This window comes from Gadus macrocephalus, chromosome 10, assembly GCF_031168955.1.
Source record: "Gadus macrocephalus chromosome 10, ASM3116895v1".
In the NCBI taxonomy this organism is placed as follows: domain Eukaryota; kingdom Metazoa; phylum Chordata; class Actinopteri; order Gadiformes; family Gadidae; genus Gadus; species Gadus macrocephalus.
The window spans coordinates 20,647,115-20,672,215 of NC_082391.1; the positions used below are offsets into that span (position 1 = coordinate 20,647,115).

The 25,101-nt window shown below is 40.4% G+C and overlaps 1 protein-coding gene, 4 long non-coding RNA genes and 1 gene segment (V, D, J or C); 5 read left to right on the forward strand and 1 right to left on the reverse strand.

Moving 5' to 3' along the window:
- The first annotated feature begins 185 nt into the window (after positions 1–185).
- LOC132466552 (Ig kappa chain V region K29-213-like) lies at positions 186–641 on the forward strand. The segment is given in 1 exon segment: positions 186–641. A coding segment is annotated over 1 exon segment (456 nt).
- Positions 642–723: 82 nt separating this feature from the next.
- Positions 724–2,998, forward strand: LOC132466557 (uncharacterized). The gene is made up of 3 exons (XR_009527883.1): positions 724–883; positions 1,084–1,139; positions 1,808–2,998. It is a non-coding gene; the product is annotated as an uncharacterized LOC132466557 (long non-coding RNA).
- Positions 2,999–5,753: 2,755 nt separating this feature from the next.
- Positions 5,754–7,425, forward strand: LOC132466553 (uncharacterized). Its single transcript, XM_060063801.1, has 3 exons — positions 5,754–6,378; positions 6,516–6,857; positions 6,980–7,425. Exons 1-3 carry the CDS (start codon positions 6,336–6,338, stop codon positions 7,423–7,425), a joined length of 831 nt encoding a protein of 276 aa, XP_059919784.1. The 5' UTR covers positions 5,754–6,335.
- A 36-nt stretch (positions 7,426–7,461) lies between these two features.
- LOC132466117 (uncharacterized) lies at positions 7,462–8,862 on the forward strand. Of its 2 annotated transcripts, none has more exons than XR_009527746.1 (3): positions 7,462–7,681; positions 7,812–7,880; positions 8,043–8,862. It is a non-coding gene; the product is annotated as an uncharacterized LOC132466117 (long non-coding RNA). The 2 variants fall into 2 exon arrangements; XR_009527747.1 differs by having other exon boundaries at positions 7,812–7,873.
- A 2,244-nt stretch (positions 8,863–11,106) lies between these two features.
- Positions 11,107–12,530, reverse strand: LOC132466558 (uncharacterized). The gene is made up of 3 exons (XR_009527885.1): positions 12,015–12,530; positions 11,752–11,807; positions 11,107–11,383 (listed from the first exon to the last, which is right to left on the reverse strand). It is a non-coding gene; the product is annotated as an uncharacterized LOC132466558 (long non-coding RNA).
- Positions 12,531–16,475: 3,945 nt separating this feature from the next.
- Positions 16,476–19,722, forward strand: LOC132466118 (uncharacterized). Its single transcript, XR_009527748.1, has 3 exons — positions 16,476–16,744; positions 16,937–16,992; positions 18,181–19,722. It is a non-coding gene; the product is annotated as an uncharacterized LOC132466118 (long non-coding RNA).
- The last annotated feature ends 5,379 nt before the right edge of the window (positions 19,723–25,101 follow it).

Consider the following 25,101-nt stretch of genomic DNA (forward strand, 5'->3'; position numbering starts at 1 on the left):
GACATTGATCTGAAAATTAGATCTGTGAGTAAAGAAGATGAAGCAAACTATTTCTGCCAAAATTATTATTCAAATGATTGGAGTGGATTTTTTTTGACTGTCAAAGGTAAGATATCCAGTTCTACTTTTTTTCTAATTCGGCAGCTGAAAGAAGCCCCAATATAATTGTTTTCTCAGTTTTGATGATGATTATATTATTTCACTGTGCAGACGACAATGACCAGAGGTTTGTCTCCCAGACTGTGGTCCAACAGCCTGTGTCTGCATCAGCTCAGCTGGGAGACCCTGTGGCTCTCCAGTGCTCTATTACCTCCCAGAGGACGGACCACAATAACCAGTGCCAAGGGGAACCCAGTGTGTACTGGTTCAGATCTGGATCAGGACCATCTCACCCTGCTGCCATTTACATGAATGGGAACAGGAGTGGTGAATGTCAGAATAGTTCTGGGCCTCCGTCTGCTCCACAGAGCTGTGTCTACACTCTCCCCAAGAACAATGTAGACTCCTCTGATGCTGGGACCTACTACTGTGCCCTGGCAGCATGTGGGGAAGTTGTGTTTGGAAATGGAACCAAGCTGGACACACCAGGTAAAGATATTTTACTTCCTTCTGAAGAAGATAATAGACACATCAATGAATGACCTGCTGGGTTTGAGGAGGTTATTTCAATTTATACTATTTAAGAGTCATGATTAATGAAATGTGAATGTAATGTTACAGAAAACATGATTGCAACAGATTCATGATGACACCTTGTTGATTCCAGGACCCAACCTGGTTCTAGCAACCGTGGTGCTTGGAATACTGTTGGCTTGCTGTCTGGTTGTGATTATAATCCTCCTTCTCACCAGAAATAAAAAGCAAGTTTGTGAGTATTGCAAAGGTCTGTACCTTCTCAAAATTTGATTTTGTCGTACATTTGATTTAATAAAAATTGGTCTTGGTTTAGGAATCCCAGTAGTAATAGTTTGGCGTGCATCTTCATTTCTGTTTTTTAATATCCACATTTATTTTGGGGTTATCGATTCTGCATAAATGACTTAATCTTAAAAGTGAATGTTTTTCTTCCGTTCTTGTTCCCAGGAACACTGGGTGCTTCCGACTCTGTCCCACACGACTCAGTGATTCAGGATCCACAGGTACAGCTGTTTCAACATGTTGTATTCAGTTGATTTTAACTTTGATGGTGTTACATAGTTCTATAAATCAAGAGATCCAAATTAAATGTAAGGTTCATTTATTCTATACGTTTGTCAACTAGCAGAACTGTTGTGTTTAGTGCTGTGGAGATAAAATCAAGTTGACAATACAACCAGCTTGGACTTGCGGTTCATGTTGGATGGTACTTAATGATTTTTTTTAAGTAAGCAAACGGTCAAATTGACCCTAACCTTCTTTTTCAAAGTTAATAAAGCACTTACCAGATAAAGACACAATTGTTTTCTTTCATCTGGTGAAATGTCTAACTTTGATGTGCCATGTGTGCAGTAGAGTTGTGTGAATGAAACGCTCCGACACAAAAATTAGGGTGAGAATACAGATGGGGCAGTTTGTATGTTAGGAAATATGGATAGAAAACTAAGGGGGCACAATATTATAACTGAGGGGGCATTGCAGTCTCTTGCCCCCATGTGGCGTCGGGCCTATCTAGGCCTCAGTATAGGATGAGACGCATATACCCCAGTAGGATGTAGGTTTGACCATCACTCTAGAAGAAGTGGTCCTTATACGGCTGTGAATCCTCTCAGAAAGTTATGCAATCTAATAACTATGTATCCAGTTAGCAATGCACAGTTCTCTGTTGTAGGACGGGGAAACTGATTCCTTGAACTACGCAGCGTTGGAGTTCTCCGGCAGGAAAACCAGAGGAAGAAAGAAGAACAGTGAAAGGACTCAGGAGAGTCTGTATTCTGCTGTGAGAGAAACCTGCCACTGAAATCCATCGACCTGGTCGTAATATAGTTGGAATTCCTCAATATTGTAACATGGATGTGCAGTATATTTCCAAAGGTGTTAAAAGCACAGGCTTAAAATACGATGAGAGAAGCTAAGGTAAATTGTAAGATTAGGACAATGCTCGAGTAGCACTGAACTATAGCGAGAGATGATAAGAAGCAACACTTAAAGCACTGTTTTTCATTAGCTTGTAGTATTAACTGCCACTTAACACTGGTCATTATTAAAGGCTTGAGTTTATGAAGCTGCACAGAGCATTCATATTTCTCCACCTGATTGTAGCTGGGGTTCATTTTGGTTCTAGCCATAATGTGTGTGCTTGCCAAAGGTTTTTATGACGCTGTAAAAATTTTCATGTGTTTCATTAATTTTCAAAAGTTATTGGGTACTCTAAAAATGTTGTTAATAAAGGAATTGAAGGAATTGATGTATCCAACTTTCTATTTTATATCTGATGTGCTGCAGTGATGGATCTATCCACTGGTGTGTGTGTATTTCTGAGGAGTTGATAGAGACAAGAATTGGAACACCAATTGGAACAAATTCCATGAACAAAAAAAGTGACTCCCTCATTATACTTTTTTAAATATAGATTTCATCAGTGTTTAACATAGAATGGCTGTATAATCACTAAAATCTGATTCCATCAACCAAAAATGTATTATCTATTAACTATTAATTAATACTTTTGATATGGGTATCAATATCATTTAAATTAACATCCTCACCTGACAGTTACTAAATCTCCACAATCTATATTTAGATAGAAAAGCAATGTAATACAATTTTTGGTACATTATTTCATATTTTGTGTCTACATAACATGTAAAAACAGTTTATCCAACATTTTACCAGATCAAATGGCTTCATTCGATATTTCATATGTTAACATTTCGGTTTTTGTAAGTTTTTAGGCATTAAGGTCTCTGAAACTTAAGTGTTTAATTGTTGCTAGAATTTTTAAAGTAATATTAGTTGGAATGGATAAAGAACGGATAAAGACGTTATTAGCTTCATGCTCTTAATACCTCGGCTAGAAAAACTGCTTGGTGGGAAATTTGCAATGCAAAATAAATGTAACAAATAAAAAAACACTTGCAATTGTTTGGTTCTAATTTGCATGAACACAGCCTTGAACAATGAATTATAGGTTTCATGGGGTCGTATACACAATCACAATGGCTGTCTAGGTGGTTGTAGCGATGTAAACATGACTTGCTGATGTTAAACAAATCAAAATGAAACAAACAGCTAGAAAATGTAGATGTTCAGAGACAAGGTTTTTGGTTGCTTGATGTCGTTTTACAAAATTAATGAAAATTTAGGACAGGAACTGGCGAAAGGGCAGAAAGTGGTGCCAGCTCAAACATTAATGGCCTGTTTTAGCACAAGGCTCCCTATCTTGAACCCAGCACAATTGAGTTTCTACACCGACGCATGTATCGTTGCTAGATTGCACCCGGCACAAAGCTGATTTTCTTGGAGCTTGGTCTTAGGTGGTCTGAGGCTGTGTGTTGATGCAGAGCGAAGGGTGCGTGAGGTGGTCTGGGGGGAGAGGAGCTCCTGGAGGTAGGGGCATGTCCGTAGATGCACCGATGGGTGAGGAGGGAGACCAGTGGCGGACTCAGACTGTTTGAAGGGCAGGGGCGAAAAAATAAAAAGGGCACATTCTGGACAACATGGGGCCCCACTAGCGGACACAGTGGCTTTTCTAACTTGATGGTGTTTTGTTCCCCCAACGGAGCCTTAAAGGCAGCGCTGCCTGGAAGGTCCTATCCCCTAACCTTAGCAAGCGCTGCCTTGAATGTCCATGTAGCACTTAAAAGAATAGTTAGGCTCATAATTTACAGGGGGGTTCTGGGGGTCCTCCCCCGGAAAAAAATTTGCTTCAAAGACACTGTTTCCCCTTATTCTAGTGACTTTATAAACACCAAAATGAGTTGTTCACATCATTGTGCACTTTCACCTTTTACCCCAAGAAAGGAGGATGCCTTACTGCATTCATCTTTACTAACATGTACAAGTAAAAATTAGACTGGAGAAAATTCAATGTGCCGCTACCATACAGTCTTTGACCGCTGACAGCCAGCTACGGAAGTATTTAAGGATGTTTTCCTTCATGTTGAGGTGATAGCTGACCATTATCATCTCTCTTGCATGAAATGACCTACACTTGAATGATCTTGAACGCACAAAAAATGTATATACATTTTAAATGGTTTATGCAAACTGAAAATATTAAGTTTTTCTAACTTGGCATCTAATTGCGCTTTTCCACTATGGGTACTGACATACTCTTAATCCGCTTTTTGCTTCGTTATCCAGTGGAGATTTAAGTATCACTCGATGAAGCTGTTTGTCATGGCGCCGCCACATGAAAGCAACGCCTCGCATTCCCCGTTCGTCAGCTACCAAAGAGAGGAACGTCTGCACCTCAATAGCTAACCACAACATGTTTTTTTTTCGGTTTGCCGTATTCTTGCTCCAGAGGGCACATCATCATCATTAGGGGCAACCTAGGGCACTCATTAATTTTTGTTCACATGTAAAGGGCAGCCAATAAGGGACTTTCTTTAATTCTCACCACCATAGAGGGCACTTTAGCACACTTCTTCAACCATGGGGGCACCAGACGGGCAGAAGAGCACTATAAGGGCACTATAAGGACCAGACAAGCAGAAGGGCACTATCAGTGCACTATCAGGGCACTGGAAGGGCACTGGAAGGGCAATAGAAGGACCAGACGGGCAGAAGGGCACTATCAGGGTACTAGAAGGGCACTAGAAGGACCAGACGGGCACTATCAGGGTACTAGAAGGGCACTAGAAGGACCAGACGGGCACTATCAGGGTACTAGAAGGGCACTAGAAGGACCAGACGGGCACTATCAGGGTACTAGAAGGGCACTGGAAGGGCACTAGAACTGATCTGTGTACAGAGATGACTAAAGCGAGAGAAGGGGCAGAACAAAAACAAGATAAAAACAAGGGCATGCCCTGCACTTAACACCTGACAAGACAGAGACATGACATCCTTGGCTGTGCATGAATGGTGGGTATGTGTCTCTGGAATGGACTCATGTAGCAACTGTTGTCTCAATTGCAATAGGATCCCAAATTAGTACTGATATTAGATATTAGTACAACTGAAATAAAATCCATCAATCACTTCATCAAGACTGTCGTCCGAATTGATGATAACAACGACCTGAATTATTTTACTTGACTTTTTAATAAAGCACATACCAGATAAAATACTATAATACAATTAAAATAATTCCCCGTTAACTAAACTGACAGTCACCATTCAGGTTCAGTCTGTATATATATATATATATATATATATATATATATATATATATATATATATATATATATATCCATTACACCATTTCATGTTTGGTTTCTGCAGAACCTTAGCAACACATCCTGTTGAGACCAGAGTCAGGTCTATGTATGGTTAAGAGTTGCGGTGGTGTTTAAAAACAAAGACATGACCAGCCTCCGCCCCGCCTCCCACTTGCTGCCTCACTCTTTGTTAACAAACCAGTGGTTAAAACACATACACTATAGGGAGAAAGATTAAAGGAAGAAGAACCTAAAGCATTATCTTTCATGGGCTTCTTGTATTAACTGCCACTTACAGTGGTGGTTATAAAAGGCTTGAGCTTCTCGGAGTTGCTCTAACACAGATCAAATCAATATCTCTCTTCACCCATAGCTGGGGTTAATTTTGGTACTCGATCTTATAGAATTAAACTAATTCAATAAGTTCTGTCATGGAGAGGTGCGGTCATAGAGAGGTGCATTTTAACTCGTCACTTTCAGTGTTTTTTAACTACTACTAATGCTACAGTGTCTGCTACTAATGTTACTGTTACTACCACTTCTACTACTACTGATAATGGTAATACATACATTTCCCATTTTCTATTCGACCCATAACAATGTGACGTAATTAACATGTCTCTAGATTTGTTCTCCAATACAGTACTCCCCATTTCTGTCTTCATACCATCTAATGATCAGGCATTTAAGCTATATAAACTGTGTGTGTGTGCACGTGTGTGTGTGAGAGATATTTCTATTTTACAATGGAAATCATAACATTGATAGCAATCCAGCAAGCAAAATCAAATTCATCATTTAGGGAAAATACCAGTTAGACAAAAACAAAAGTGAACGACAATGGTTTTCAGTGTTCAATTTAGATTTAAATCCAACATGAACTTTACCTTGCAGTAACTAAGTCAATCTGTGGCTTGCATCATTCAGTGCCTCCAAGTTCAACCAATCACAGTGGTCCCAGGATATGTAAATGTTAGTCTATAGTCAGAATCATTCACTTCAGTGAGTCCAGCACTGGGTCGGCATTTAACCATGACATTGTTGAGTACCGCAATAACAATTCTGAGTACTGCATGTAAGTATATTTTTTTGTATAGTTGTACATTATCTATTGCAATCATAATTCTTGAAGTATGATGTTATTCCATTTTGCATACTAAATGTACAACAATAGTGATGGAAGTTCCTTTCTTGTATTTCTTTATGTTTTAGTGCTGATTCAGACCCAAAAGGATCCTCAATTACTCCATTTGAAAAAAGTTGAATTTAGAGATACTGTTACTCTCAATTGTACAGTTTTGAAAAACCAGAATATCAATGAAGAGTTATACTGGTACAAGCAATCTCTGGGATATAATCCCCAAATGGTAGCTAGCAGGTATTTTACATCAAAGATTTACCCGTCTTTTATTTTGAGGTTCAAAGCGGGAAATGGAAGTAACTTCAATTTGACAATCAGCAACGTTCAAAAAGAGGATGAAGCAAATTATTTCTGTAATCAAGGAGGACAATATCTAAACATTTGGAACGATGGGGTTTTCCTGACCGTCAAAGGTAAATCATATATTTGTTTGGATATTTGTTTGAAATATCATGATCGAAAATAATTTTCTCTGAAAGAGCTGCAAAGATATTTGGTTTGTTTCTTTTGATGATTATATTATTTCACTGTTCAGATCCCAATGACCAGAGGTTTGTCTCCCAGACTGTGGTCCAACAGCCTGTGTCAGCATCAGCTCAGCTGGGAGACCCTGTGGCTCTCCAGTGCTCTATTACCTCCCAGAGGACGGACCACAGTAACCAGTGCCAAGGGGAACCCAGTGTGTACTGGTTCAGATCAGGACCATCTCACCCTGCTGCCATTTACATGAATGGGAACAGGACTGGTGAATGTCAGAATAGTTCTGGGCCTCCGTCTGCTCCACAGAGCTGTGTCTACACTCTCCCCAAGAACAATGTAGACTCCTCTGATGCTGGGACCTACTACTGTGCCCTGGCAGCATGTGGGGAAGTTGTGTTTGGAAGTGGAACCAAGTTGTACGTGTTTGGGAATGGAACCCAGCTTGACACACCAGGTAAAGATATTTTACTTCCTACTTCCAGTTTATTTGGAAAATATTGAATTAAGAAGATAATATACATTGAAGTTAATCACATATGGATATACTGAAACATATTTTAGATTTTATTCCATACATTGTATCTTGCATTACTTAATGTGAATGTAATGGTACAGAATATGATGGGTTCTACAGGTTCATAATGACCCATTGCTGTCTGTTTCTAGATCACAACTTTTTAGTGATCTTGGTGCATCGGATTCTGTTGGCTTGCTTTCTGGTTGTGGTTCTAATCCTCATTCTCATCATACATTACAGGTTAGTGAGCGTTGTAACACTTCAGCACATTCACACATTCATCACCTCATATCAGGAGCATCCCACCCAGGTTTTAGTGTGCGATATCCTTACATTATATATTTATACTTGAGTATTTATTACATTACAGGACCGAAAGAAATGGAAAGGTTCTGTAAAGGCCCTATGTGCCACGACGCACTTGGAGGAAAGGTAACAGGTAACATTTATTACTTGAGGAACAAAATAACATTTGAACATTGCTGTACATTTCTGTACAAGACTTCAAGCCAAAACAGGGGTTAGATGACTACTAATATGTACCATGTCATAACTCCTGTCTACTGTGAGTCCTCTCTGATGTTTGCAAACTCTGTTTTAGGACATAGAAAACTGATTCCTTGAACTACGCAACATTGGAGTGTGAGGGAAGACGAACAGTGAATGACCCAGAAGAAACTGTTATCTGCTGTGAGAGAAACCTGCAATTGAAAACCAACGATCTGGTCGAAATATAGTTAGAATTCCTCAATATTGTGATGCATCTGAAGTATATTTCCAAAGGTGTTAAAAGTACAAGCTTAAAATACGTTGAGAGAAGATAAGGTAAACAGTAACATTAGGACAATGCTCGGATAGCACTCAACAATAGCGAGAGAGATGATAGGAAGCAACACTTAAAGTGCTATTATTCATTAGCTTGTAGTATTAACTGCCACTTAGCATTGGTCATTATATAATGCTTCGGTTTCTGAAGCTGCACAGAGCACATTCATATCTCTCCACCTGATTGTAGCTTGGGCTCATTTTGGTTCTAGCCATAATGTGTGTGCTTGCCAAATGTTTTTGTGTCGCTGTAAAAATGTTCATATGTTTCATTCAATTTTTTTTGTTAATAATGGAATTTATTGAATTGATTGATTTTCTATTGTATATCTGATGTGCTGCAGCGATGAATCTATCCACTGATGTTTGTGCATTTCTGAGGTGTTGATGCAGAGAAGAATTGGAACACCAATTGAAACATTTCTATGTACAAAAAAAAAGTAAATCCCTCATATTTCTTTTAAAATAGACATTACATCAGTGTTTATCAAAGAATGGCTGAATAATCACTATTAACTATGATATCCTCACCTGAAAGTTACTATATAACAATCTGTATTTAGATTAAAAAACAATGTAAGATTTTTATTATAATAAAACAATTTGTAGTGCAGCTGTATAGTTCATAATTTCATATTTTGTGTGTATATAAGATGTAAAAACAGTTTTGGCTCTTATATTCATATGGCATATTTAAATTTAAATTTAAGCAGCTTCAAGAAATGGAAGCCTCTAAAAACCTTAGAGGCTTGGCCAATAAAGCCTGATTCTGAAAAAGCACATAAAAGATACCTACATATTTCCTTCTTGTTATTTTTTTACCACTGTGGTGGAAACCGAGAGCATGGCTCCAAGCAGGGGCTGAGCTGAGGAGCGAGGACTGTGGCTATAAGTCTCTGTTTTACACGCACAACCAGCTCTCTGAAACATCCATCGACCTGGCTCAAGGTCAACAGGACGTGCTGCTGCGGTTATTCAGTAACCAAGCATGAAATGCACACGCATTTCCCATCACTGAATGAACCTGAAAGGGGATTTTTGTGTTTGTGAAGAGTGATTTTTTTAGGGGTACTGGGTGAACTAAATGATCTGGCCACATGTTATGTACAATATATAATAACTGTACACTATACTATTATATGAAATAAGAAACGGTTTGTAGTAACAACATGACATTGATCCAACATTGTCCCCATTGTTGACGCCTTTGTTGTGTTTCGTCCTGTTTGGCCAGGTACCTGCCAGAGGTGACGGGAGGACGACACAGCTGATCGGTGAGTTGAGGCTGGCCGCCAACAAACAGAGACCAGCGCAGGACACTGACTTCATGGACAGTAAGGACTTTCACAGATGAGGTTCCTAATGATTCGGTTTTAAATGGCAAAGCTGACAAACTGAAATCCTTCACCTTGTTATATTTAAACCACCATTTGTTGATAGGATTACACATTACATGATTACTTGCTGTCTGTGGCTGTCCTCCATATTGCATGTGAGGAAGGCAGTGTGGGAGGAGACAGAGGTGGGAGGTACAATGATGATTGGCCAGGCTATTGGCCTAACACACCCGCCTTATTTTCGATGTAATTCTGCTCCTGCCAAAAGTTATGAGGACGAATGGGTCGCAGAATGTTGGGCGCACCTTAATGACCATGGGAATTAAGGTGCGTCACACACGTCTCTTTCGCCTTTGGATCACCACTTTGGTCCAGGAGGGAAGACGGTCGGGAGGAATTAAGTTGATCGCTTAACATCTTGCAAAAGGACTACAGTTGAAAACTAGCCTGCTGGCTAACACTGGCACATTAACAGAAATGTAGATGAATGTGAACTGTCCTTTAAATAAATAAATGAATTTAAATGAAAATGAAATATATTTGGGGGGCATTTGAAATTGAAGGTTTTTAATACAGGTTTAACAGACTTTTGATTTGTTAACATTGCTGGGTACTATTCCAGAATATTAAAAAAATTGCATAGACATTTTTTATGAGTGAAACGGTTTAATTATTTTGTGAAGGGGAAGTATCAATAAATGGAGACAATGAAAGCTGCGGTCTTGAGGTTCCTTCATCAGAAAATGCTAACATGGGTTTCCGAAAAACCCTTTGACGGCCTAAATATACCTAGGTGGACCACCCAAGTAAAATCAATGGATGGGAAACACTTCAGTAGCTTGGTGTATGGTATGAGTATGGTACCCTTGGCATAGTGGCTCATACATGGTGAGCTAGATCGATATTGAAACATCATACCTCTAAAAGGCTTTCTATATCGGGAATTTCCCCAGAAGTGAGGGGTTAAAGGGGAAATAATGCCATTGACATGCAACCTCACCAGATGAAACAGACCTTTACCTTAAATAAAAAAAACATTGTTGGGAACACTTTGGATAATGTAAATAAGAAATAAAAAAATTAAGTAACAGATTTTAATGCAGAATTCTTTTCCACATCATACTTTGACGTGTTTCTTCCTTTCATCTCTCTCACTAGAGTGTACAGAGTAGGAAACAGAGAGTAAAGCGCCAAGTGGAGAGACAAGGGCTGTGGCTGGCCATGCCTTCATCTTTCGACACCCCACCACATCTCTGAACCATAGATAGATCTAACTGTAGGTCTCAACAGGATGTGTTGCTCACTTGCTTCAGAAACCAACCGTGTTAGACGCCACAACCACCTGGACAGCCATTGGGATTGTATACAACCCTACGAAACCTACAAATCAATGTTCGAGGCTGTGTTCATTGCAAATTAAAACCAAACAATCCAAGTGTCTTTTTTTATTTGATACATTTATTTTGCATTGCAAATTTCCCACAAAGCAGTTCGTCTAAAATAAATACTTTGAACTGAATCTCCTACCAGCGCTGTAAACATGTCCTTCCATTTGAGTTTTGTCTAAATCGTATTATTTATTGTATCTTTCATCTTAACTTGAGATTGTACTTTTTATCCCTTTTAGAAATGTACTAGACATCCACCCGATCAAACTATAATAGGACCTGGTTGATGGACTTCAGTGGCAAGTTTCTCTCAAAGTAGAATACAAACTCTCCTGAGTCCTTTCACTGGAGAACTCCAACGCTGCATAGTTTTCCAAATCTGTTTCTCCTTCCTACAACAGAAGCTTATTACTACCAAATCTAGCAAATCACTACCATTTAAGAGGATTCACAGCTGTAAAGTGCGAAAGTCAAAGCTACTATCCTACTATTGTTCTGGGAGCTTATAATACTAACAACATGCTGGTCTGCTGCCGTAACAAACTAGATCAGTTAATTTGCCCAGGTAGCTTAAATACATCTTAATGCAATCAAATTTGTCTTAAAATTGCCTGGATGCCCCAATTGAACAGATCCTATTGCTTTTAAATTGTTTATTAAATCTGTGATTTCCCTGATTACTAAATACTAGAGTTGTTTTATGATCAATATGAATAAACATACATTCATATAATACAGAAGATACACAGCACAGATATACCTGTTGTTCCTGAATCACTGAGTCATGTGCAACATGGTAGGAGGCTCTCAGTGTTCCTGGGAATCACACAAAGGGAATGATTATTTTATCTATTCAAATATATGCGTCAAACAACTTGTGGTCAATTTCGGTAAAATATAATTTCCAAAAGACTAAATTATGGATAAAGGTTACAAACCTCTATATAAACACTCAGGGATCTCTAACCTGCCATTAGCTCTTATGAGGTCGTATCAATAGGCTAAGTGTATAATGTACTGTACCTTTGCAATGCTCACAAACTTGCTTTTTATTTCAGGTTAGAAAGAGGATTATAATCCTCTTTCTAACCATATAATCCAGACACCAAGCCAACAGTATCACAATTTTCGATTATATTTAAAACAACAAAATATCCTAACAAATATATGATTTACCTTTGACGGTCAGGAAAACACCATTATTCCAAATATTTAGATATTGTCCTCCTTGATTACAGAAATAATTTGCTTCATCCTCTTTTTTAACATTGCTGATTGTCAAATTGAAGTTACTTCCATTTCCCACATTGAACCTCAACATAAAAGACTTGTTAATCTTTGATGTATAAAATTTGCTAGCTACCATTAGGGGATAATATCCCAGAGATTGCTTGTACCAGTATAACTCTTTATTGATATTCTGATTTTTCAAATCTGTACAACTGAGAGTAACACTATCTCCAAGTTCAACTTTTTTCAAATAGAGTGATTGAGGATTCAATCATGGGTTTGAATCAGAACTTAAACATACAGAAAAACCAAAAAAGAAACATACATCACTATTGTTGTATATTTACTATACAAAATGGAATAACATCCTACTTCAAGAATTATGATAGAATTCTTATCAAAAAACACCTCAATAATGTACAGACATTAAAACAGTACTTACATGCAGTACTCAGAATCGCAATTGCTAAAAACATTGTCATAGTTTGATGCTGAACCAACGCTGGACTCACTGAAGTGAATGATTCTGATTTTGGACTAACATTTACATACCCTGGGACCACTGTGATTGGCTGGAACTTAGAGACACTTGATAAGGCAAGCCAATAATAGTCGTTCACTTTGTTTTGGTCTATGGGACATTGAAAGCTGGCATTTAATCAATATCTTCCCTGATGATGAATACATTTGATTTTGCTTTCCACACACACACACACACACACACACACACACACACACACACACACACACACACACACACACACACACACACACACACACACACACACACACAGTTGACATAGCTTCCATGCCTGATCAATAGTTTGTACGAAGACAGGAATGGGGAGTACTGTATTGGAAAATAATTCTAGAGTCATGTTAATCAAATCACCTACCTCATTGTTATGATGTAGTTGAAAAACACTAAAAGTTAGGAGTTAATATTCACCTCTATGTGACCTAAGATAGATCTTATAGAATTAGTTTTGGGTGGAGAGATATGAATGCGCTCTGTGTTGGAGCAACTCCAAAAAACTCAAACCTTTTATAACCACCAGTGTAAAGTAGCAGTTAATACAAAAAGCCCATGAAAAATAATTCTTAAAGGCTTGCTTCCTTTAATCTTTCTCTCTATAGTGTGTTTTTTAACCACCGGTTTGTTAACAGAGAGAGGCAGCAGGTTGAGAGGCGGGGCGGAGGCTGTTCATGACTTTGTTTTTGACACACCACAACTCTTAACCATACCAGACTTTACGTACAACAGGATGTGTTGCTAAGGTTCATCAGAAACCAAACATAAAATGGTTGTATTCCCATTACTGACTCAACCCCGAATGGGGACAGCGAGGTTCAAGCACTACATCTACATTTAGGGCATTTAGCAGACGCTTTCAAACAAAGCGACTTCCAGTCCCCTGATTAAGGCCCTTATTTAAGGCAGCTGTGCCTCCGTATGGCTTGTGTCCCTGCTGTGGCTGGTGTAGCGTCAACCATCTCCAGGATAGCCAACTGTGGTCGAGTGACTCTGAACTCATTCCCTCAAACCCGTGGTGGATCACCTGCTGCTGTTTTGCCATACTTTCGTCTTGCTTGTCTTTTGTTGGTGATTACAATATTTTGGGTCTATTGAACCAACTGGGGGTTAAATGTTTGTTTTGATACTGTATTAGTTCATTTTCTTTAGACTGGTGCTGGGCACCAAACTGTAGGAAGGCTAAAAATAATGGATTTATTATATTTATATAGCGCTTTTCTAGACACTCAAAGACACTTTACAGTGAAGGGGGGACCTCACTAACAACCACCAGTGTGTAGCACCCACTTGGGTGATGCACGGCAGCCAATCGGCGCCAATGCTCCAATGTTCGAGATAGCTCGATTTCAAACTTTTGAGATAGCTAGAAGTCTTTCCAAATGGATTGCTTTTTTTTGCAAAACCTCAGGTAGAACAGCACTCGTCTGTGTACGAGGGAGCCGATTGTGGATCAATAAACATTTCAATTTCAAGTGTTGCCTGCAAGACCTAGATCAGAAGGTGTTGGAAGGACAATTTTCGAGATAGGAAGGTCCTACCGCCCTGAAACTTGACTACCTCATTCTAGCGCCTGACTGGGACCTCCACACCGAACCGTGGCCCTCTCGGGCCGAGGGAAGGAAGGGGGAGGTCCTTGGTTTCGGGTTAGGGTTAGGATCCAGTCGTTTTCCAGAGACCCACAATTTTCACAGAGCAATCCCAAGATGCTCTCTGGTTAAAGGTCTAATGGCCAAGTTTCTATCTCTTGTCAATGAACTTAGATACATTTCCACCAACGGCTGGTGTTTTCAATGCGCGTCATTGGAGCATTTGATGATGCTGTGTGAGCCGTTCCTGTCGGGCCATAGCCCCTCCCCCCCCTCACACATATATTATATATTTAAACTGTATTTTATAGACTGTATGGACATAGTGAGAGAGATGTAATGATCTCTGGTTCAGTTACTGGCTGGTTTTCAAACCACAATGCCTGCACAGCCTGCACAGGTTGAGACCTCTGATGCTTTGCCAGTAAAACCACAGGCATTGAGGCCACAACATTAGATCACGTGACTAGACACGATGAAGGCAGCATTATCCGTGTCTCAGAAGCCAATCATTATTTATCGGTTGTGTTGATAAACTCTTCTTTTTTACATCTTGTACTCGCACAAACATTTACACAAATATCATCACGCACACAATATTTTATAGCCAATGAGAATTGCTCTTGCTTGGATCACATGGCCAAAATCGAGACTGCGTTACTATTACCATCTTTATTGTTACTACTAAAACTGTCAATTATTTAACCAAAAGGTAACAGGGGTTGAATTATAGCGGAAGATTCAATCGGTCTCACAAAATTGTTAAAAAATATGTGAAAAAAATACAAAAATGTGGTAGAATTTCTCCTCATCGTACATTTAGGGAAACAAATGAAATAAATGCTGGCTTTCGATGTTTGTAATACGTGTTAAAAACAATGCCAATGCCATGTTTTGAGTGTTCAGTTTGGACTGAAATTAAATGTGATCTCCACTTAGTTTTCTGTGTTGCGCAGTAGCCTTGCTGCTCTCAGTGTCCTTAAGTTCCAGCCAATCACTGATGATCTAGGATATGTAACGCCTGTGCTTTAGGGACAAATCTTTCACTTGAGTCAGTACAGCACTAGTAGAGCACCGAAACGCAACAATGTTGGCAAGAGTTTTTGCTATTACAATTCTTATTGGGTCATGTAAGTAAAATTCCTCTAAAAATATTACGTCCAAATAGTTCGACTTTGTCATTTCTGCAGTTTACTGTGTTTTTTATTTAAAAATACGTAATTGAAATCATTTGGAAAGAATAATTTAGACCAGTTATTATTATTATTGTTTTCTTAAATGGGAGAATTGTTTGTCTCTTTTTTCAGCGATGATTGACACCAAAGAGGTTCCTGGTATCGTCTCTTTGAAAACAGCAATACTTGGAGATAAAGTTACTTTACATTGTGTTGCTAAAAAGGAAAGTAAAAATATTGTATGGTACAAGCAATCGATTGGATATGTTCCCCAAAAGGTTGCTTTAATAGTGGATGCATATAGTGAGATTAGCCCCCCTTTCGATTCAATTCTCACTGCAGCAGAACCAGACATGGATCTGAACATTAGATCTGTGAGTAAAGAAGATGAAGCAAACTATTTCTGCCAAGATCATTATTCAAAGAATTGGAGTGGACTTTTTTTGTCTGTCAAAGGTAAGATATCCAGTTCTACTTATTTTCTATATCATCATCTGAAAGTAGCCCAAATATATATATTTTTCTCAGTTTTGATGATGATTATATTATTTCAATGTTCAGATACCAATGACCAGAGGTTTGTCTCCCAGACTGTGGTCAAACAGTCTGTGTCTGCATCAGCTCAGCTGGGAGACCCTGTGGCTCTCCAGTGCTCTATTACCTCCCAGCGGACGGACCACAGTAACCAGTGCCAAGGGGAACCCAGTGTGTACTGGTTCAGATCAGGACCATCTCACCCTGCTGCCATTTACATGAATGGGAACAGGAGGGGTGAATGTCAGAATAGTTCTGGGCCTCCGTCTGCTCCACAGAGCTGTGTCTACACTCTCCCCAAGAACAATGTAGACTCCTCTGATGCTGGGACCTACTACTGTGCCCTGGCAGCATGTGGGGAAGTTGTGTTTGGAAATGGAACCAAGCTGGACCTAACAGGTCAATATATTTTACTTCCTACTTAAGAAGATAACAGACACATCATGAATAACCTGTTTGGTTTGAGATTTTAATTTAAACATATATGCAAGAGTCATGAGTCATGACCTAATGGAAATGTAATGTTACAGAAAACATGAATTCAACAGATTCATGATGACACCTTGTTGATTCCAGGACCAAACCTGGTTCCAGCAATCGTGGTGCTTGGAATACTGTTGGCTTGCTGTCTGGTTGTGATTATAATCCTCCTTCTCACCAGAAATAAAAAGCAAGTTTGTGAGCATTGCAAAGGTCTGTACCTTCTCAAGAATGGATTTTGTGAAACATTTGATTTATGGTCTTAGTTTAGTAATAACAGTAGTTATAGTTTGGCACACACTTAATTTCTGTTTTTATTATTAACTTTTATAATAGGGTTACATCAATCCTGCATAAACTACTTAATCTTAAAAGAGAATGTTATTCTTCCGTTCTTGTTCTCAGGAACACTGGGTGCTTCCTACTCTGTCCCACACGACTCAGTGATTCAGGAACAACAGGTACAGCTGTTTCAACATGTTGCATTCAGTTCATATTAACTTTGATGGAGTGACATAGTACTATAAATCAAGACATCCAATTTAAATGCATAGTTCATTTTTTCTATACGTTTGTCAACTAGCAGAACTGTCGTGTTAAGTGCCGTGGAGATCAAATCGACATTACAACCAGCTAGGGCTTGCGGCTCATGTTGGATGGTATTTATTCCATAGTAATCCACGTTACAAGTGACAATATTTGACATTTTTTCCATATTTGTTTCTACTTTTAAGACAAAATGATTTGACCGAAAAACTACCCAATGAAATGTTGTGTTTAAGTGTTTGGCTCCAAGTTGATTTTTATTGAGAAACACTAGTTTTTGAGCATATGTTTCATGGATGTCTCCTCATGGGAATCAAGAAATATAAATCTGATCTAATTACATGGATGTGCAACTTCTTATAGGTATGATGGGGGTCAAAAATAATCAATCTAATTTTCTCTCTATCTAACCACCTTCCTGGATGAGTTTTTTCTATCGGGTCAAATGAACGGGTTTAGTGTTGGCTTTGGTCACAAAACATTCTCGGCCCACACCCGTAGGCAGAATTAAAGAGAGGACAGAAATTACAAAGGGGCCACAACAATTTTTTACTTGCTGATAACACAGGAGGGATAACAATCTGTAGTTATCTGTAGTAGACACAATGTATTTTCTACCCCCACACGGCTGCTACTGAAACGCTGTAAAAACACGGATAATTCCCGACCAAGCTGACTTTCCTCAAGAGGGCCGTGATATGCTGTGTTTTTTTTTCTTTGAAAGGAAAAGTAAACGGTCAAATTGACCCTAATCTTCTTTTCGAAGTCCAATCACAATTGTTTTCTTTCAGCTGGTGAAATGTCTAACTTTGATGTGCCATGTGTGCAGTAGTGTTGTGTGAATGAAGCGCTCTGTCACCACAATTAGGGTGAGAATACAGATGGGGCAGATTGTGTGATAGGAGTAATGGATAAAAAAAAAGGGGGCACAATATTATAACTAAGCACCCTTTTGCCCCGTGTGGCTGTCTAGGCCCCAGTATAGGATTAGACGGCTTTACACCCGTATGATTGTAGGTTTGACCTTCACTCTAGAAGAAGTGGTCCTTACGGCTGTGAATCCTCTCAGATGTTTGTTAGTAATGCACAGTTCTCTGTTGTAGGACGGGAAAACTGATTCCTTGAACTACGCAGCGTTGGAGTTCTCTGGCAGGAAAACAAGAGGAAGGAAGAAAAACAGTGAAAGGACTCAGGAGAGTCTGTATTCTGCTGTGAGAGAAACCTGCCACTGAAATGCATTGACCTAGTTTGAATTCCTCAATATTGTAACGTGGATGTGCAGTATATTTCAAAAAGTGTTAAAAGTAGAAGTTTAAAATACGATGGGAGAAGCTAAGGTAAATAGTAAGATTAGGACAATGCTCGAGTAGCACTGAACTAGAACAAGAGAGATGATAGGAAGCAACACTTAAAGCGCTATTTTTCATTAGCTTGTATTAACCAGCCCAACGCCGGTGGGCAAAGCCCTGGATGTTCATGAAACCGAAAATTATTTCATAATGCTTAACCTAAATAAACAAAATACGCCAGTTATTATAGCTTTAAATAGCTACCTGACTGCTGTGCTACTTATCCCCAAACATCTAAAGTTCCATTCAAGTTATTTCAGAGTAAAATAAATACAAGTGAGACAGACCTTACACACATATACATATATAGTCTGGTTATGCTTTTAAACTGTTTATTCTCTTGCCAGAAGGACTATCTAGAACAGGGGTCTCAACTAAACTTACCTGGGGGCCGCCGGAGATAGAGTTTGGGTCAGGCTGGGCCGCATCAATTATGCCACAGAAAATAGGAGCACAAGTGACCCAATCTAAGTTAATGATCGGGCTATCATTAGATCACGTTGGCAATGTAATCGCTGACATCAGGGGACATTTCATATTGGATGGTGGTAACCGGGACATTCTAGCGTCCTTTGGCTTTTGTCGGGACTCGGCAAAACCGGGATATCTGGTCACCCTATCACAAGTGATAAAAAAGCGTGGCAAGCCACTTAGCAACACACTTTGACAACAATGCGCAGACCGCACTAACACTTAACTTTGATGTCAAGTAGGGGGCCACAAAATATCATCCTGCGGGCCTCAATTGGCCCCCGGGCCGCGAGTTTGAGACCCCTGATCTAGAAGGACTAGGCTACTTTATTTTGAGATGTCCCTGGAATCCCCATGTTTCTTTCTAAATAACTAAGTAGCGTGACCATAATAATTTTATCACTTCTAGACTGAATTGAATTAATGCATTCCATAGTTACCAGTAAATATACCAATATATATTTAATTTCTTCTATATATCTTTTTTTTACTCAAAAGATTATATTCGGGGCTAATTAAATAATATCCGGGGCTTTAGCCTCGAATAAAACAGCCTAGTGTCGCCACTGGTATTAACTGCCACTTAACACTGGTCATTATAAAAGGCTTGAGTTCAAGAAGCTACACAGAGCATATTCATATCTCTCCACCTGATTGTAGCTGGGGTTCATTTGGTTCTAGCCATAATGTGTGTGCTTGGCTGCCAAAGGTTTTTGTGTCGCTGTAAATGTTCATGTGTTTCATTCATTTTCAAAAGTTATTTGCTATTCTAAAATGTTGTTAATAAAGGAATTGAATGAATTGATGAATACGATCTTCTATTCTATAGCCTACCTGATCACACACACCAGTGGATGAATCTATCCACTGGTGTGTGTGCATTTCTGTGAGTTGATGCAGGAATTGGACACCAGTTGGAACAAATCCAGGTACAGAAACAGTGACTCCCTCATCTGCTTTTATCATGTCTGCATAATCACTAAAATCAGATTTCAACCGAAAATGTATTAACTATGAACTATTAATTAATACTTTTGATATGGTGATCAGAAAAAAGGGTAGCCTACTGCATGTAGGCCTACCAACGCGTATGTTCAACAATCAAATATCTCAAACTATTACAAATAAAAACTGCTGAAATTGGGCAGTTGGCCATCCATTGACCTCCATTATTTTCCAACTGATTGTTTAGCAGCTTCCATACCACATATTAAAAAGTTTAGCAAATATACAGTGTAGAAAAAATGCACCAAAAAAATACAAAACATGTTAAATGAATAAATAAAAGTCCTGTCTGAGTAAGTGCGTTGAGGGCGAAACAAATAACTGACTCTCCCTTAAGCCCAGTTCAGAGCAAAGGTTGGGGATGAAAAATGGTTTGAGACCGTTGCAGACAAAGTGTGAACTGGTATAGTTGCGAGTGTCTTATGCCGTTGTATGGCGTCAGAGATTTAGTAACTAGCCCGAGCAACGATACTTCTTTTTACAGGGGCGATTTACAACGATGTCACAAGTGGACATTTCCCTCCGTTTATATATTGTTTCTCAGCATTTGCCAAACAGCGGAGCATTAACGTTAATTTGGATGTGCTTTTGCATCACCAGTTTCCAAATTTGATCTGAACTGGGTTTAAGCTTTACCTCCTCTGGGGAATCAGGTCATCTCCAGTCTACCAGTTGCTACGGAGAAAAAGAGAAATAGACTGGATCCCCTCTGTCTTTAAAGGTCCGATTTGATTTAAGATGGGATCTGGTATTTGAATAATTTAATTATTTCTCTTGTTTATTTGGGTGACAAAGCAGCTTCAAGAAATGGAAGCCTCTAAAAACCTATCTATCTGATCTGATGAAATGCAACAAGCATCTATGAACCCAAGTCATAATCCTTGTATTTCCAAGCGTACTTGGCCGATAAAGCCTGATTCTGAAAAAGCTAATAAAAGATACATACCTACATACTTATTTCCTTCTTGTTATTTTTTTTTCCACTGTGGTGGAAACCGAGAGCATTGCCCCAAACTGGGGCTGAGCTGAGGGGCGAGGACTGTGGCTATATGTGTCTGTTTTACACGCACAACCAGCTCCCTGAAACATCCATCGACCTGGCTCAAGGTCAACAGGACGTGCTGCTGCGGTTATTCAGTAACCAAGCATGAAATGCACGCATTTCCTATCACTGACCGAACCTGAAAAGGGATTTTTCTGTGAAGAGTGATTTTTTTATGGGTACTGGATGAACTCAATTATATGGCCACATGTTATGTACAAAATACAATAACTGTACACAATTTATATAAAAAAAATGTTTTATGAAGTAAGACACTGTTTGTAAAAACAACATGACATTGATCCAACATTGTCCCCATTGTTGACGCCTTTGTTGTGTTTCGTCCTGTTTGGCCAGGTACCTGCCAGAGGTGACGGGAGGACGAGACAGCTGATCGGTGAGCTGTCCCCCCCATTCACCACCCCCAGATCACCACACCCTCCTCCCCCACCTCAGCAGGAGCCCAGGCGTTCCCTCTCCTGCCTACCTCTGAGACCCCCCCCCCCCCCCCCCCCCCGTCACCTCTCACCATCCTGGAGAGGGACGTCAACAGACTCTTCAAGAGGCAGAAACCCCGCAAGGCTGCTGGACCGGACTCTGTCTCCCCCTCCACCCTCAAGCACTGTGCAGATCAGCTGTCTCCAGTATTTACAGACATTTTTAACACCTCGCTGGAGACATGCCATGTACCAGCCTGTTTTAAATCCTCCACCATCATCCCCATCCCCAAAAAAACAAGGCCCACAGAACTCAAAGACTACAGACCAGTCGCCTTGACCTCTGTGGTCATGAAATCCTTTGAGCGCCTTGTCCTGTCCATCACGGACCCTCTCCTGGACCCCATGCAGATCGCCTACAGAGCCAACAGGTCTGTGGACGATGCTGTAAACATGGCCCTCCACTTCATCCTCCAGCACCTGGACTCAGCAGGAACCTACGCCAGGATCCTGTTTGTGGATTACAGCTCTGCCTTCAACACCATCATCCCCACTTTGCTACAGGACAAGCTCTCCCAGCTGCACGTGCCCGACTCCACCTGCCGGCGGATCACTGACTTCCTGTCTGACAGGAAGCAGCATGTGAAGCTGGGGAAGCACGTCTCCAACAGCCTGACCATCACCACCGGATCCCCTCAGGGCTGCGTTCTTTCTCCCCTGCTCTTCTCCCTGTACACCAACAGCTGCACCTCCAGTCATCAGTCCGTCAAGCTCCTGAAGTTTGCAGATGATACCACGCTCATCGGGCTCATCTCTGGCGGAGATGAGTCTGCCTACAGGTGGGAGATTGACCACCTGGTGACTTGGTGTGGCCTAAACAACCTAGAGCTCAATGCTCTAAAGACAGTGGAGATGGTTGTGGACTTCAGGAGGAACGCAGCCCCACCCTCCCCCATCACCTTGTGTGACTCCCCAGTCAACACCGCGGCGTCCTTCCGCTTCCTGGGCACAGTCATCAGCCAGGACCTCAAGTGGCAGCAGAACGTCAGCTGCATCACCAAAAAGGCACAGCAGAGGATGTACTTCCTGCGGCAGCTGAAAAAGTTCAACCTGCCAAAGGCCATGATGGTGCACTTCTACACCTCCATCATAGAGTCCATCCTCACCTCCTCCATCACCATCTGGTACGCTGCTGCTACCGTCAAAGACAGGAGCAGACTGCAGCGTATCATCCGATATGCTGAAAAGGTGATCGGCTGCAACCTGCCGTCCCTCCAGGACCTGCATGTCTCCAGGACACTGAGGCGCACAGGGAAGATCATGTTGGACCCCTCCCATCCCGGACATTGAAACACTCCCCTCCGGTAAGAGGTTGAGGTTAGTACATCTGCGCCAGCTGACGTTAGTAGTAGTAATGTCCCTGAAAAAGCACTAGGTGGCGCCAGAGTTGTGTCTTATTACTGAATGAAACTTGAAACTTTTGCAAACAAATAATCAAATAAAGAAAATACAGGTAGATTTGTTTTATTTCATACCATGCACATTTTTTAACATCTGCGTATGAAATTTGTTTGTGTGTGAAGAAGGCTACAAAACAATGTAGATCGATGTAAAAGTTGAGGGCAACCATGACTGTGAAATAGAGACCCATATCACTGGTATGAATAATGATATTTTCTCAAAGAAATGAGTGGTGATGGCCTCGGAGTATATTGGCTGTCGGATGGCCATAGAAAATGATTGACGCATCGCCACTCGCGATGGAGGGGCAGCGCGGCTGTGACCATCATGCCGCTCCCTGATTGGCCGGTCTGCTCAAATGGCCCACGAGAGCCCGCGCCCCCCCCAACCACTTCACCACAATGCCACAGGGCCAGTCCATCACTGATCATCATGTTGGCTCAAAACCAATAGACAATTCACATATACTATGCTGTTCCATGCCGAGCCCCAGACCATCTCAGAACTTGTCTGACAGCGTGTGGACCTGTCCTAGAGGGAGTGACATGGGTGGTGCCTGATGTGCAGTGACGTTCAATATGTTGTGTTTTCTTGCTGTTTTGGCGATTGTAGTGTAAATGGTTTTACATATTGCTGTGAGCTTAAAGGTTGCATTGACTATTCTTTGGGTGCTGTGGTAACGCAGGCTACCTTTGCCCCAGACTAGCTGAAGTGCGATGCCTCCCACTCATCTACTAATCTTGCCCCCCTTACAGAAAGGGGACAGAATGAGAGATAGATAGCATCTTCTGGTGCAGTTGGTAGCAGTACCACCTGCGTTCAAACCACAGTGCTGACCTAGTTAGCACAGGATGAGCGCTCATAACAAGATCTGTGACACCAGGCAGTTAGAACCACAAACATAAAGGCCATCCTGTGACGGACACTAGACAGTCTACACTTTCATGCCTCAAATCATATTTTTGGTAATCACTTCTTATTGTTATTCACTTGTTATATTCCCACACAAGCAAACCTATTTACACACACAAACACACACACACACACGCACGCACGCACGCACGCAAAATCAGTTTGTGCCAATGAAATTGAATCTACTTGGATCACGTGACCACACATTTTAAATGTGCATCCTCTTGACACCCAGTTGTAGCTAAACCTTCTCACATGTCACTTCATGTCGTATTCCCCCCATTTAACATTAAAAAACAAAACTCTGAGAATGGCCGGGCACTGACTTCATCCATTTTAAGTACATTCACAGTCTTTGTTGTAGCTGCATCTCCTTGGTAGTGTGGTAGTATCCATCATATTCTGCCTCAATTTGCAAAGCCTGTGACTTTGTGGTGACTCGCAATTTTCCCATTGGGGGCATCAGCAAAGACAGTGACAGGTTAACATGCGATTGACCCACATGTGCGCAGTTTAATTGACATCAAACCCAGTCTGTGATGACATCCTTCCCTGCTGTATCACAGCCATTGTAAAAAATAACAGCGTCCTTCCTAAAGTGGTTTGACTTTTGAAAACTGGAGCTCATCAAAATGCTGGACATCGTCTCAATATGTAGGATGAGGGACAAGCGATAAAAGATGCTGTGTCGCCACTTCAATCTGCATCAAAGGACCCACTCATGAATAAAGTGAACTATATTAAGGTAAAACGAGTGTGAGTTATTTGAGAAAAGAAAAGTCTGGACCCCATATTGTCTGCAAATCTTTAATATATGGCAGAGCAGTCACAGTCAATATGTTTCATTAATCTAAATATCGGTTACGAAACTACATTTACCTTTCCTTTAACTCATGTCGTTTTCTGGCTGCCATTTTACAACAGTAGATCAAGAGTTAGATGACAAAAATACATGATACCAAGAAATAGGAAGACTGTTTTAATGGCCCTGTTCAATGTTATGGCTAATGTTAAGCGGCATCATGCTTTTCCTCGTCTCTGGGCATATTAAGCCGCTCAAATAAAGATTGTAAATGCAATCCCAGTTATCCTAACCTATGAACTTAAAATCCAACTGAAAACCAAGAAGAAATAGTTTTAGCCGTATTGTAATATAAGGGTTACTCTCAGTCCTACTTATTTGAAAACTTCTAAAAAGATTGAAGAAACAAGCAGTTGCGGGCATGGTTAGGACCAACACGTGTTATCAGAATAAGAAACAATGATAAAAGAATGCTGAACCCAGTACCATGTTATCTAAACTGTTCAATCTAACGTGAACTACACCTCACAGATAACTAAGCAGAT